This window comes from Aspergillus heteromorphus (genome assembly GCF_003184545.1).
Source record: "Aspergillus heteromorphus CBS 117.55 chromosome Unknown BO70scaffold_52, whole genome shotgun sequence".
NCBI classification, from domain to species: Eukaryota; Fungi; Ascomycota; class Eurotiomycetes; order Eurotiales; family Aspergillaceae; genus Aspergillus; species Aspergillus heteromorphus.
This window is the reverse complement of record NW_020290457.1, coordinates 67,538-80,580: the sequence shown is the minus strand read 5'-3', so window position 1 is coordinate 80,580 and position 13,043 is coordinate 67,538. Positions and strand designations below refer to the sequence as shown.

Here is a 13,043-nt window from a genome sequence, read left to right as displayed (position 1 = left end):
TACTACCTGACGTGTTTCTATCACAACATACGCAGCAAACCCACCGCTGGCCCACTACCAACTACCAAATTATTCCCGACCACATATCTCCACTCCTTGAGCTAAAATTGTATCTCCCACGCATGGGTTATCGCTGAAGCTGATCCACTATCACGTGATCATATTTCCCCGGACGCGCCAACTCCGTGAAATAAACTCGCACATACACCTCCCAACAAACATCCAACGCAGAGACCCGACCCTGCCCAAAATGCCCGTCTACCTAATATCCAAGTACGTCGTACATATATCCCTCATGCCACGCACACCCATCAAGTCCTCCAGTCGGCACTCCCCTCCGCGACCGATATCGCAACACCTACCTACTTACCTACTTACCTACCTGATTTCTGCACGATCGATTGATCACACTGAGCTAGCTAACACCATCTCTCTCCTCAACAATCTAGAGTCGCAGACCCCATCTTCGCCCTCGCCATCGGCACCTCCGCCGCCCTGCTACGTATCCAACGGGACCAGCGCGAGAAATTCCCCGAGCGGGCGAGCTCGATAGGCATCGGGGGTGTTTTGCAGATGGGCACGAGTCGGGTGCAGAGGTGGTGGGCGGGCGATTTTAATGGTCTTTAGAAGGAGACAGGGAGGGAGGGATAGTCACTCATCCTCATACTCAAAAACACATACAATAATGATCTTGTTATGTTCTTCTGCTACTTGTTCTTGTTTGTTAACTGGGTTTGTTATATATTACCAGGGGGAAGGGAGGGAGGCTTTGCGGCTGGATGGCTGGCTGGCTGGAGTTTTGCGATGGGAGTGGAGGCTTTCTCGCTCGCTCGCTCTTTCTCTCTCTCTCTCTCTCTCTCTCTCTCTCTCTCTCTCTCTCTCTCTTGCGTCTATACACATCTCTTGGGTGGCATCATGCGATGGACTAACTGACCGACTGAATGGGCATTTAGAGTGTAATGTAAGTAAGATCTTTGGTGATCTAGATATGGAAGGAAGACAATCAATGGATGGGTTTGCTGGTTTCAAATCTATCTACTTTCTACACAGATATATACTCGCGATATAACCTGGGGTGGAATGGAGTTGTACACAACCCCAGCAAAGTGTACCAGAAAGTGGCCAGGAGCCCGCCCCAAGTCTACCAGATATTTTTTCGATTCTTGATCGAATGCCATTCAGAATATGGATGGAGTGTTATAGTACCCCGTACTACATACAGTATTACGAGTTTACCACAAGAAACGGCAATATTAAGAAGGTATTGTATTCGTCGTAAGGAACTTTTTCCCTCCCAGATTCTGCAGCGCAATTCATCATGCAGCAAAACAACTTGAATCTATGCGATAAGGCACAAAGAAAAGGATCCCATAATTTCGTTAATAAAAAAAAAAGAACATGAAATTAAAAGCGACACCAGAAAAACCAGTCGTGCCACTCGCCGATCCGCAAACGGCTAAAAGGTAGGTGGAAGAAAGAAAATCGAGACCTTTGCTTAAGGCATTTAGTCGAGCTCCTCGGGGCGCTCCTCGACCTCGTCGGCAGTGCGGGTGGCACCGGGAGCGGCACCGCCAGGGGCGCCACCAGCGGCACCGTAGGCAGCGGAGATGATGGGATTGGCAATGCTGCAGATAACCGTTAGCATCAAGCTTCAATTGCAGGTTAGGGGACCGGTGGAACATACCTCTCAAGCTCCTTCTGCTGGGACTCGTACTCGTCCTTCTCAGCGGTCTGGTTGTTGTCGAGCCAGCTGATGACCTCGTCGATCTTGGCGGTGACCTTCTCCTTGTCGGCATCGGAGATGGTGAGCTTGCCCTCGTTGAGGGTGTTCTTGAGGGAGTAGGCGTAGGACTCGAGACCGTTCTTGGCCTGGATACGGCCAGTCTCGGCCTCATCCTCAGCCTTGAACTTCTCGGCCTCAGCAAGCATGCGCTCGATGTCCTCCTTGGTGAGACGGCCCTTGTCGTTGGTGATGGTAATCTTGTTGGTCTTACCGGTACCCTTCTCGATAGCGGAGACGTTCATGATACCGTTGGCATCAAGGTCGAAGGTGACCTCAATCTGGGGAACACCACGGGGAGCGGGGGGGATACCAGTGAGCTCGAACTTTCCGAGGAGGTTGTTGTCCTTAGTACGAGCACGCTCACCCTCGTAGACCTGGATCAGGACACCGGGCTGGTTGTCGGAGTAAGTGGAGAAGGTCTCGGACTTCTTGGTGGGGATGGTGGTGTTGCGCTTGATGAGAGCAGTCATGACACCACCAGCGGTCTCGATACCAAGGGAAAGAGGGGAAACATCGAGCAGGAGGATCTCGTTGGTGGACTTGGAGGAAGTGTCACCGGACAGGATAGCAGCCTGGACGGCAGCACCGTAGGCAACGGCCTCATCGGGGTTGATGGACTTGTTGGGGTCCTTGTTGAAGAAGTCGGAGACGAGACGCTGGATCTTGGGGATACGGGTGGAACCACCGACCAGGACAATCTCGTGGACAGAGGACTTGTCGATCTTGGCGTCACGGAGGACACGCTCGACGGGCTCCATGGTGGAGCGGAAGAGGTCCTGGCACAGCTCCTCGAAACGAGCACGGGTGATGGAGGTGTAGAAGTCAATACCCTCGAACAGAGAGTCGATCTCGATGGAGGTCTGCGCAGCAGAGGAGAGGGTACGCTTGGCACGCTCGCAAGCAGTGTGGAGACGACGGAGAGCACGAGCGTTGGTGGTCAGGTCCTTCTTGTGCTTGCGCTTGAACTCGTTGACGAAGTGGTTGACGAGACGGTTGTCGAAGTCCTCACCACCCAAGTGAGTGTCACCAGCGGTGGCCTTGACCTCGAAGATACCCTCCTCGATGGTCAGGAGAGACACATCGAAGGTACCACCACCAAGATCGAAGATGAGGACGTTGCGCTCACCCTCGGTCTTCTTGTCAAGACCGTAGGCGATGGCAGCAGCGGTGGGCTCGTTGATGATACGGAGGACGTTCAGACCAGCGATGAGACCAGCATCCTTGGTAGCCTGACGCTGAGAGTCGTTGAAGTAGGCGGGGACAGTGATGACAGCGTTGTTGACGGTGCCACCGAGGTAAGCCTCAGCGGTCTCACGCATCTTGGTGAGGATCATGGAGGAGACCTCCTCGGGGGTGAACTGCTTGGACTCGCCCTTGAACTCAACCTCGATGATGGGCTTGCCACCCTTCTCGACGACCTTGAAGGGCCAGTGCTTCATGTCGGACTGAACCTCAGCATCGCCAAAACGACGACCGATCAGACGCTTGGCGTCGAAGACGGTGTTGTGGGGGTTCATGGCGACCTGGTTCTTGGCGGCATCACCGATGAGACGCTCGGTGTCGGTGAAGGCAACGAACGAGGGGGTGGTGCGGTTACCCTGGTCGTTGGCGATGATCTCAATACGGTCATCACGGAAGACACCCACGCAGGAGTAGGTGGTTCCCAAATCGATACCGACAGCGGGGGCCATGATGAATGTGTGTGTGTATGGAGGGGTTCGTTAAAGAGAAAGGAAGGGGAAGAGGGTCGTGAGTAGTGGTAATGTACAGGGACAGGAAGTGATCTCGTGGAAGGGAGAATCAGGGGTATAAGAGTCCACGGAGAAGAGATTTCAATTGGAGAGGATGGAGGAGAAAGGAGAAGAGAGAAAGATGGAGAGGGCGAGAATTTTGTGCGAGAGCGAACGCTGATATAGTGGCGGGCGGTGAGGCCGGCTCCAGCGAAGCTTCTAGTCGACGCCCGCTTCGATGGGCATCCATCGGGTTCGATCCTCTTCCACCCGCGCAGGAAATTCACGCTCTGGGCCTTTCCACGGCACCCCTGGGCAGGCCCTGACAGGCTGCCGGGCCTTCTCGAGGCATCTCGACGTCCCTTGTCTTCTCTACTTAGTTCTCCATACTAACCAGTATGGTCTGGACTCTACTCCAGTAGTATCATCTACAACCTACGTAGTTGTTCTCGCTGAGTCTGGTTGCTGCTGTTCCTGTCCGGTTGGCGGGGTAATCCGGATGACGTAACCGGCAGAATCCCGCTGGGAATTTTTTTTCTTTCCATGTTTCCATGTTTCCACTCCAGAGGAAGGAACACTGGTATGTATGACTCAGCCCTCAGCGGAACAATACAATAAATCCATCCTCTCTATTGCTACTGCTACTACTCCTCCTAGTAGACACCACTACTCTTCTCATCCACTTTTCCTACCAGGACTGTCTGTCCACCGGGTTACCCGGTCTGGTCAGTCACACCCGTGGAATCGGGCAGAATGGAGTCCGTCATCATGACGCCCCTCACCTTCGGAGAAATTCGATGCCCTTCAGAGGTTCAAGAGCCCCCCCCCCCCCCCCCCCGGTCACATGACGCCTCGTGTTCTCCAGTTTGGAGGCCTGAGGCTACAGTCACACTCAAGTTGGTTAGTAAGTAGGTAGTTCTATTATTATCCATCTCTCTTACTTTGTAGGTAGTATCGTATCTAGCAAATAATGGTCTTCAAAGCTCATCCTCCAATGCATCCACGCTTAATACTGTTCCCAGCCCAAGTAGATACTATGTATCTCCATACCACGTGGGGGAACAGTGCGACTAGTAGTAGACAGGACTTTGCTCCTGTATCCGTACTCCGTATCTAGACACTGCGTATTTATTTCCAGCTGGAGAGTAAGACTGTGGGAGAACGGCATATTGCACAGACCACGGCCAATCTCCTCTTAGCAGGGGAAGACCCAGACTGGAAAGATGTTTGTTATGAGCCCTCCCTCTCCCTCCCACAGGGCAAGCCCCCGTCACGGGAGCTGCAGCTGATCATCCCCGCCGGCAACCAATCATCTCCCCAGAAGCCGGCGAAGTGAATCTCCCCTTGCGACAAGCACTCGCTTTATCCTCTGCACCTCGACAACGTCTACAACTACTTAAACTCAACCCTCTCTGCACCTTTCCCCCCTGAATTGGCATCCCTTTTCCTTGCCAGTTCTTCTTCCTCCGCCCTCCGGACCTTCTTCTGCTTGCCTCTGCGCGTTTACTCCGACACCTCCTTCCGCAAACACCATCACCATGGGCGACAACAACAGATCCACGGCTGCGGGCTTCGACCCTGCCTCCAATGCCCCCGATGCTGCTGCCTGGGACAAGGGCAAGGGCAAGGCGACGGATCCTGCTCGTGATGTTTCCATGGATGATGATGAGAGCGAGGAGAGCGAGGGCGAAGAAATGGTGAGAGCTCTGATGAAATGGCCCGACTAAGGCGAATTCTATGGCTTACTGACATACCCTCTTGTGAGGATCCAGGTCGATGAAGGTACGCTTCTTGATTCCACCATTCGATTGCTGGACTGGTCGTTCCCACGCTAGTTTCCAGGCAGCGCCGTTAACGAGCGTGATGCTAACCTCTTCCCTTGACTAGCCGATGAAGAGGACGACGGTGACAACCTGGAGCCCATCTCCGCCGATAACATCATCTCTGGTGGCCGTCGTACGCGCGGAAAGACCATCGACTACCAGGAGGCGGCCGAGAAATTGAAGGGCGAGGAGATGGATGACGAGGACGACGAAGACGACGACTACGTCGGAGCGGATGAGGATGATGATGACAAGATGCGCGACTAGAACGATACCGATTCATGACTCCAAAAATCACAACAACAACAACAACAACAACAACAACATAGGGGCGGCGAGCGCGAATGGGAAATTGGATGGCAGGCGCAGGCAGGGTCTTTTGAGGGGTTCTTCGGTTCGGGCATGCCGGTTACGCTTTCATCTTTCTAGCCATCTCATGGGTTTACGTTTTTTGCTCGGACTGGATACAGGTCATGGTAGTTGTGGCCTTTTGTCCGTCGTCTCTGGATGTGTCTCCGTTTACATAGGTGCCATTCTGTGGTCTGCTTGGCTGGGATCGGCGGCGACTATCGACTCGCTATTGGGATAATAGGAAGCACTCGTCTTGAAACAAGCACTCCAATGTCACTCAAGATTCTTCAGATAAATCCTCTCTCATGTACTCCGTAGTGTTGCCCGTATGTATTACTAGAAGTAATGGTGACAGAGCGGCTCACGTGAGCGGACTCGAACGGGCCACCGCCACACTGTTTGTTCTTGCCCTCCGCAACGACCATCGCGACGACGGTCCGTCTTCCTTTCGCCATTCCTCGCTCCTCCTTCAGGGACTCTTTCCCTGTATCTACACCCTCGGTTTCCGACATGCACGCCACCTGCCTTTGATTGGTTTGCCGACGATACCTTTTGGTGTGCCTAGCACATCCCTCCCTTTATTCCCTTGACGATCTGTTATGGTTATGGCTTCACGGTATGCTCACCCCCCCAATTCCCCAGCCTTTCTCGTCAGCTTGTACTGATCGCTAGTCGGTAGATTCCCACGCTCAAATCTCCACCAGCGCGATCCTCGTGCTTCCTCATCCCTCTTTGACTCATACGGTGGCGATTCCCGACCCGCCAGTAAATCCCCTGGCCGCATAGGTGGATACGGATATGGGGCCTACACTCCCCCGGCCGGAGATAGCTCCTTGAACGGCGGTGCGACGGCTGGATATCGAGCTGCGACCCCAAACGCCAAGTAAGCTGCCCCGGCCGCTGAGATGGAGATGGGCGACAATTCTGCTCGCGCGAGATGCTTGTGCTTACCGTAATGGCATACAGAGGCCACTATTCCGATGCCGTTCTCTCCCACCTAGAGTCGCAAAATGACACCGAAGTTGAAGGCATCAGCGCCAAAGTCAGGATGTTGAAGGATGTGAGTGCTTCCGTCTTGGGAGACCCGTCAAATAAATACACAATGCTAATGCTGTGGTGTCAGCTCACGGTTGCGATTGGCGATGAGATTCGCGATACCTCGACTATCTCCGATCTCAACAACACCTTCGAAAACACCCGGGTCCGCCTCCGCGGGAATATGAATCGTATGCTGCGGATGGCGGAGCGCACTGGTGTTGGCTGGCGAGTGTGGTTCGCTTTCTTCGTCGCCGTCTTCTTGCTCTTTGCGTACGTGTGGTTGACCTGATCGGCAATCCATACTAGTGAGTACCATGGTATCTCTATCGGGCGACTATAAACCGTCACTGTTCAATTACTTTCGTTCTTCAGTCCGGGATGCAAACTCCCTATCTGAAGAGCTCTTTCTCTACCTGGCGCAATCGCATGGCCTTGTTTGTCGACCTTTACCTTAATACCTTGGCTACTTTTGGAAAGGATGAGTTGTGGATTACGGCGTTTCTCGCACATCGTTTACATCTGATCTTGCACATAAGAACCCATATTGGCACACGGTTCTTGCTGCGAGTGCCAGTGAACCTATCTTGCTTGTCGTCATATCCTGAATTGTTCCCCTACCTTGATGATAATGCATGCTTGGAGTTTGAGCTAGCCTTTCTTCTATTCATAGCTACTCTATCTGATCTCCAGATGACCTGTTATCTGCTTTTTTTCCTTGCTGTACCATCAGGTGTATATATGATCTCCATACCCCAATTACATCTGCTTCGCTCGTTTGCCCCTACAGGTGCATTCTCTGGCATAGTACATTTGCTTTTGAACATGTCTTGGTGAGAATCAATGAAGAATACAGTATAGAGTGTCTCGTTCCCTTGCAATACACAGTCATCAAGCACCCTACGTAAGTCAATCGCAATTCAGCCAGTCTATATAAGCTAAGGACTTCCCTCCTTATGCATTTATTTACCATTCGGTCCAGATAGACTACCTAGCGTTTATTCACGACGAACCAAAGACTCCATCGCCATACAGTATTAGGGTATAATACAGGGATATAGGACACCGTTATGGGAATATAACGGCAAAGGCAAAATCATTCCAGGCTGTCTCTCGGTCCTCCGGTTCGACGGCGTGGAAATCGGCCAAAAAGGCTTCGTCGACTGGCCTGGCTAGCCAAAGAGGCGCGGAGATCCTCCTCATCCACAAGCATGCTGCTGGTGTCGAAGGCATCGCCGCCTCCGCTCCAACGCTGTAGGAACCGCCGTTGAGCCTCCGTTCCTCTCTCTCGTCGAACGGGAGGCGGCGGCAGGCCGCGACTGCTGGTTGTACTGACGCGAAAACTCTGTGTGAAGGGGTCCTGCGAGAAACTGACATCCTCTTCATCGTCAAACTCGGCGTCCGTATCCGTATGTTGCCATTCCTCTTCCTGCTCGTACTGGTTCTCGGCGGCCTCCGGGATATCGTCGTCCAGATCACGCGCCATTCCGTTCTCTTCACTCATATCGTCCTCGTAGTCCTCTTCGGCTGCGCTGGGGATCTCCCCATCTAGATCCGGTTGATTGTTGAACTCGTCATTCTCTTCGCCCAAATCCCCATCCTCCTCCTCCTCATCGTCCTCATCCGGGAACGCCTCAGGGATGTCGTCGTCCAGATCACGCTCCATGTAACCTTCCTCATCCACAACATCATCTTCTTCAAGCCCCTCCTCCCCTTCTTCAATAAGTCCATCAGCATCCGCGTCCGGGATATCGTCATCCAAGTCCCTCTCCATTCCTGTATCGTCCTGCCCATCACCATCCATTGTACCCTGCGTCTGACCTCCGAACTCATCCATCCCGTCGACGCCCTGGTCTGCCGCAACAGCAGCGGCAGCCATCTCGGCAGCGGCGGCAGCCAGAGCCTCTTCCCTTTCGGCCTCCTCCTCCTTCATCCCCAACATAGTCTTGGGACATCCTGCCGGTTTGATCCACGAGTATCCGAAAGAGGCGATATTGCTTTTGCGTGCGCGCAGGGCGCGTTCTTCCAAGAGTAACGACGATAGCATATTCCCCGAGACGGTGGACGAGCTGCGTCCATTCAGTGGGTTATGGCCATTGCGACGGGAGCTTGCCTGCGCCTCTCCCGGGGAGGGGTGGTGGTGCGATGAGGAACGGTGGGGTTGGGAGGAGCCGAACCAGAGCTCATGGGACTATACGAGGAGCCAGGTCAGCATTATACTTAGGCACAGTTTAAAGAATATAGCGTAAGGGACCTGGACGCCGGGTGCTGGTCGAGGGTGGCCTTGACATCACATCACGTACATCGCGGGGGGTGATGAGCGGAAGCGAGAGCATAGTGGACGTCGGAAAACGCTTGTTTTCGCGTACCCCGAGATAGAGATATGAGATAGGATTGGTATTAATGGCGGTTGTAGGTTTCAGGTTGAATAAGACCCGGCTAATTGAGCGATACGTTCAAGGTCTTCCTCTTGTTGTTGTTGTTGTCGTTGTCGTTCTTCCTTTGGAGGCGAGGAGCTTTCCCAGCCGAGTTTGTATTGGGGGGGGGGTCGTAGTTTCAATCACGGGTCTGCACAAGTCCAGCTCTGCAAAGACGTCTTTGTTCGATCTGACGGGCAAGGATTTTCCAGGGTTGCAAGTGCAGCTGAAGCCGAGGAGGATGGAAGTTGGAGAAACGAAGTTGCGAGGGGAACCAAAACAAAAGCAGACAAGCTCCCGCGCGGGGATCTCCAGAGCTCGGCTTCCGTCAAGTCAGATCTGTGTAACCGATCGGGAGTTCCCCATGTCTTGTAGGTTGCTGGGAGTTGGTTGGTGGGCTGGCCATTGCTGCCATTGATAACTTTTTCTTTGGGGGGAACATGTATTTGACCAGTACTGGTGCCATTCATGATTCATGGTTGTGTTACGGGTATGTTATCCGCATGGATATGGATATGGATATGGATATGTATATATATATAGTATGTGTATTTGGGCAAATACTGGGCCCCGGTTACTAGTAGTACTATTATCATTGCCAAATGAAATATAGAACACAATGTTCCTGTCCAAAAGGTGCCAACAGGATATAATAGTTATTCGTCATCTTTTTACTAATGTCTCCCCCTTTCCTCTAGAGAGGGTGTATGTAGTCTCTCAGTGCTCCTTACGGCGAAGTTCGTTCAATTGATGCTCCCAGCTACTAAATACCCAGATAGCATTAACCCTAACTCCGTCCACTCTACGCATAATACACAGTGGAACTGGTCCCAGGTGGCACCATGAACAACAGTAGTAGCATCAAATCTGTCACCAGAGAGAGGGAGTAGTGTAAGGCCGGACCATCGGCTCAGTTCTGCCCTACTATTCAGGGCAAAACGAGCAAGGATGCTTTGGCGAGACTTTGTATACATCTCCGCACCAGTGCTAGCATCAGCCCACAGTGAACACCCGCATCCTCCGTGGTTCTCCGCGTGTACACCATGCATGCACAAGGATCACGAGGAACATGGCAACGACGGCCAGCGGGAGGAGTATGAAGTACTCCGTACAACGAGGCCGAAGAATCAGGCCATGGACGGAGTACTCTACTCCACCAAATCCACCCACGACGTTGATCTGAGATTCTCAAATGTCCTTTGCAGGGATGCAGCGTTGCCTTGGGGGCAAAGACAGTGGCAGTGGCAGTAGTAGTCGCAGTAGCAGCGCCGCTAGGTTAGCCCTGAAGATTAGATCCAAACGATATCCAGTCAGATCGAGACAAATCAGCGGCCCTCTTCTCTGCAGCACCGTCAGGCTAACCGTCATCGGCCGTAATAAATCGGTACTGAGTGGCCAACACAACAACGCATTGGAAGGGCAACAACAATAATCCATAGCCCAAACCACCGAGTAGTACCTGGCCGCGGGTTAGATAGTTACCGGACGGACAGCTCCTGTGTAATCCAGCCGTCCGATTTTCGGCCGCTTCCGCCCTCTCATCCCGGAAACGCCCGAGGAGTTGCAATTTCCCGCTCCATCCCAAGGTCACGTTCGGTGAGCCTAAAGCGGACAAGACTGGACAGGAAACATCGGGAGAAACCGGGCGCTGTAAAGATGGGCATCTCCGCCAGATCATGTGATTACCAGGCGCATGGATGGATCCGGCCTGGAATTATTGCTGCTATTATATTAAGGCTTGGAAGCCGGAAGGCTGAACGGCGGTTGCGCCGATTGGAGCTAGCGAGAAGGTGACACAGCAGCTGCTGGTTGCACGATCACCTCTCCGTCGGATTCCTAGGATAGTACGGAGTACGGAGTACTCCATACTCTTGTATGTCAATAATCCGTAGCGATCAATCATTCCATCCCTTGAGAATATGATTGGGGAGTCGCCATATTGTGCCCAGTGGTCCTGGTCATGGGAACAACAACCCACAGGATGGTGGTATAACCCGTTCGGATTTTGTTGATCGGCCGAGACAACTTCGGGGGTGCTCCTATGCAGCGCGAAGGCGACAGATGGGACTGTGGTGGTAGACTGGTAGTATCCCGCAGAGCTGGAGCCAGCACCGTCATCCAACTATCCAATTGGGTCACATTCGCGCTCACGAGAACTGGGAGGTGCTACTCACTAGCTCCAACTGTTTCCCGGTGCCTGTCGAGGGTTGTGAAGGGTTGGCGTGGTGGGATTCCTGAATCTGGCAACCAGTAGTAGATGGACACACCGTCCAGGAAACTCGAGGGGGCTGAGGATTGGAAATCAATTTATTTATGTATTACGATTATCATAAGATTATTTCGAGTACGCTCTTATCAGACCAGGGTCGGAATCCCTACGGCTATCCAGGCGATTCCGAGAGGGAGGAGGGGATGATTAACGGGGTGGTACTCGGTACTCCGTACGGTAAGGGTGTATAGATTGTAGATTAGTACTCGGTAGTACCCAGAACAATCTAGATACGCAATTAGTAGACACAAAGTAAGTAGAACAAGAAGGAAGGATGCAGTCGGTGGGATGGGCGCGCTGGGGCGCATCCCGGCCATGCGTACACCACTACCGCCGCTCGTATTTCCGGGGGGGGGGTCAGTGGTTTCTCCCATCGTGCATGCCCATTGGTCGGGGCCCATTGACGGTCGCGGTCCTACCCTAGTCCTCCGTAGTCCGTACTTGCGACTCCGGCCACCACTCCAGCCTGCCGCGGGCGTGGCCATTATTCCACGGGGGGGAAGTGGGTTTTCCCCAGGAAAAGGCCCTGAGTGCCAGTCAATAATAGAAGGAGGGCTGGGAGATCGAGCCACCGCAGCCAGAGGGTCAAAAGGGATGGCGTCGAGTAAGAATGCAGCTATTTGAAGGGTGTGCCTGATAAGCGGTTGGATGACCTCAAGAAATGAGCTGGAGAAACTCCAACGGGACACCCACACTTCCACAGACATTCATTCCGGCAATGCAAGGTGCGTCCCGGGAGCCCCGAAATCGGCGGGGGAGGCCACGGGAGCTTAGGCGGCTGCTATTCGGCGGCCTAGCATGCTAGTCAGCAGGAAGGGAACGTGGCCCGGAGAGGGGTTGGGATTTTTGAGAGGAAGAGGGGGGGGGGAAGAGGGGAGGGAGGGAGGGAGGGATTCCGGGACGGAAAGGGAAAGGCGCCCAGCTTGGCCGTTGTCGGAAGGGTTTGGCTGACGGCCTGGGCGGACAACAACCACCTGCTGCTGCTGCTGCTGCTGCTGCGGTGGTGGTGGTGGTACCGCTCCGTGCCAGTAATTTACCCACCATTCGTTCTCGCCAAAAATACATATACCGGCCCCGACCCCGTATGCACTTGTAACCGCCAAAGTTACCAACTTTCCTCTGATCGCCCGACCACCTGCAACGGAGCGTAGAGCGTGGGGTATGCAAATTTTAGTTCTAGGTCGGACGGTAGGTAAGGGAAGCATGTACTTTGTTAGGGTCCTCGGTCCAGCTGCGTACGCGAGACGACTACTAAGTACTCGGAGTCATCTCTTGGAGTTGCAGGCCGCGCGTGCGGCCTCTCTACTATTACTACCTAGTACCTGGTACTAATTAATTGACTGCCCGGCAGAACCGCCATTGTATCCGATTGATCGATTTACAATGGGCAGTGCTGCACGCTACTCAATCGATAGGTGCTACCCAAGTAGTACTTAGGCAGGTACTTAAGCACTTGGACAGTGTAGGTAGGCACGACTAAGCAAGCAGTACTCGGAAGAGCGAGTCATCACCTTCCGGATGTACTTCCCAAGCTTCTCAGTTCTCACACTACTTGGACTCGCATATACTGTGGCGACGAGTTTGACTGACAGGATAGGTCTGATCCAGGCGGGAAGAACCCTGACACTTCCTCCT

At 53.3% G+C, this 13,043-nt stretch overlaps 7 protein-coding genes across 7 annotated transcripts; 4 read left to right on the top strand and 3 right to left on the bottom strand.

Moving 5' to 3' along the window:
- The first annotated feature begins 133 nt into the window (after positions 1-133).
- BO70DRAFT_366771 (uncharacterized protein) lies at positions 134-892 on the top strand. The gene is made up of 2 exons (XM_025544417.1): positions 134-273; positions 450-892. The coding sequence occupies exons 1-2, from the start codon at positions 251-253 to the stop codon at positions 625-627; spliced, it is 201 nt and encodes a 66-aa protein (XP_025394492.1). The 5' UTR covers positions 134-250; the 3' UTR covers positions 628-892.
- A 608-nt stretch (positions 893-1,500) lies between these two features.
- On the bottom strand, positions 1,501-3,613 carry hsp70 (molecular chaperone Hsp70). Its single transcript, XM_025538480.1, has one exon. It carries the CDS (start codon positions 3,472-3,474, stop codon positions 1,663-1,665), a length of 1,812 nt encoding a protein of 603 aa, XP_025394491.1. The 5' UTR covers positions 3,475-3,613; the 3' UTR covers positions 1,501-1,662.
- A 1,438-nt stretch (positions 3,614-5,051) lies between these two features.
- BO70DRAFT_374985 (histone H2A.Z-specific chaperone CHZ1) lies at positions 5,052-5,603 on the top strand (the record flags this gene model as incomplete). Its single annotated transcript, XM_025545001.1, has 2 exons — positions 5,052-5,210; positions 5,412-5,603. The coding sequence occupies 2 exons, from the start codon at positions 5,052-5,054 to the stop codon at positions 5,601-5,603; spliced, it is 351 nt and encodes a 116-aa protein (XP_025394490.1).
- Positions 5,604-6,286: 683 nt separating this feature from the next.
- On the top strand, positions 6,287-7,014 carry BO70DRAFT_356774 (SNARE domain- containing protein; the record flags this gene model as incomplete). The annotated part of the gene is made up of 4 exons (XM_025541949.1): positions 6,287-6,303; positions 6,367-6,570; positions 6,654-6,747; positions 6,811-7,014. 4 exons carry the CDS (start codon positions 6,287-6,289, stop codon positions 7,012-7,014), a joined length of 519 nt encoding a protein of 172 aa, XP_025394489.1.
- A 657-nt stretch (positions 7,015-7,671) lies between these two features.
- Positions 7,672-8,913, bottom strand: BO70DRAFT_366767 (uncharacterized protein). Its single transcript, XM_025544416.1, has one exon. It carries the CDS (start codon positions 8,662-8,664, stop codon positions 7,819-7,821), a length of 846 nt encoding a protein of 281 aa, XP_025394488.1. The 5' UTR covers positions 8,665-8,913; the 3' UTR covers positions 7,672-7,818.
- Positions 8,914-8,947: 34 nt separating this feature from the next.
- BO70DRAFT_187112 (uncharacterized protein) lies at positions 8,948-9,617 on the top strand. The gene has a single exon (XM_025538479.1). The coding sequence runs from the start codon at positions 9,126-9,128 to the stop codon at positions 9,555-9,557; it is 432 nt and encodes a 143-aa protein (XP_025394487.1). The 5' UTR covers positions 8,948-9,125; the 3' UTR covers positions 9,558-9,617.
- Positions 9,618-11,375: 1,758 nt separating this feature from the next.
- On the bottom strand, positions 11,376-12,576 carry BO70DRAFT_187064 (uncharacterized protein). Its single transcript, XM_025538478.1, has 2 exons — positions 12,450-12,576; positions 11,376-12,201 (listed from the first exon to the last, which is right to left on the bottom strand). The coding sequence occupies exon 2, from the start codon at positions 12,113-12,115 to the stop codon at positions 11,495-11,497; it is 621 nt and encodes a 206-aa protein (XP_025394486.1). The 5' UTR covers positions 12,116-12,201; positions 12,450-12,576; the 3' UTR covers positions 11,376-11,494.
- Between the last annotated feature and the right edge of the window lie 467 nt (positions 12,577-13,043).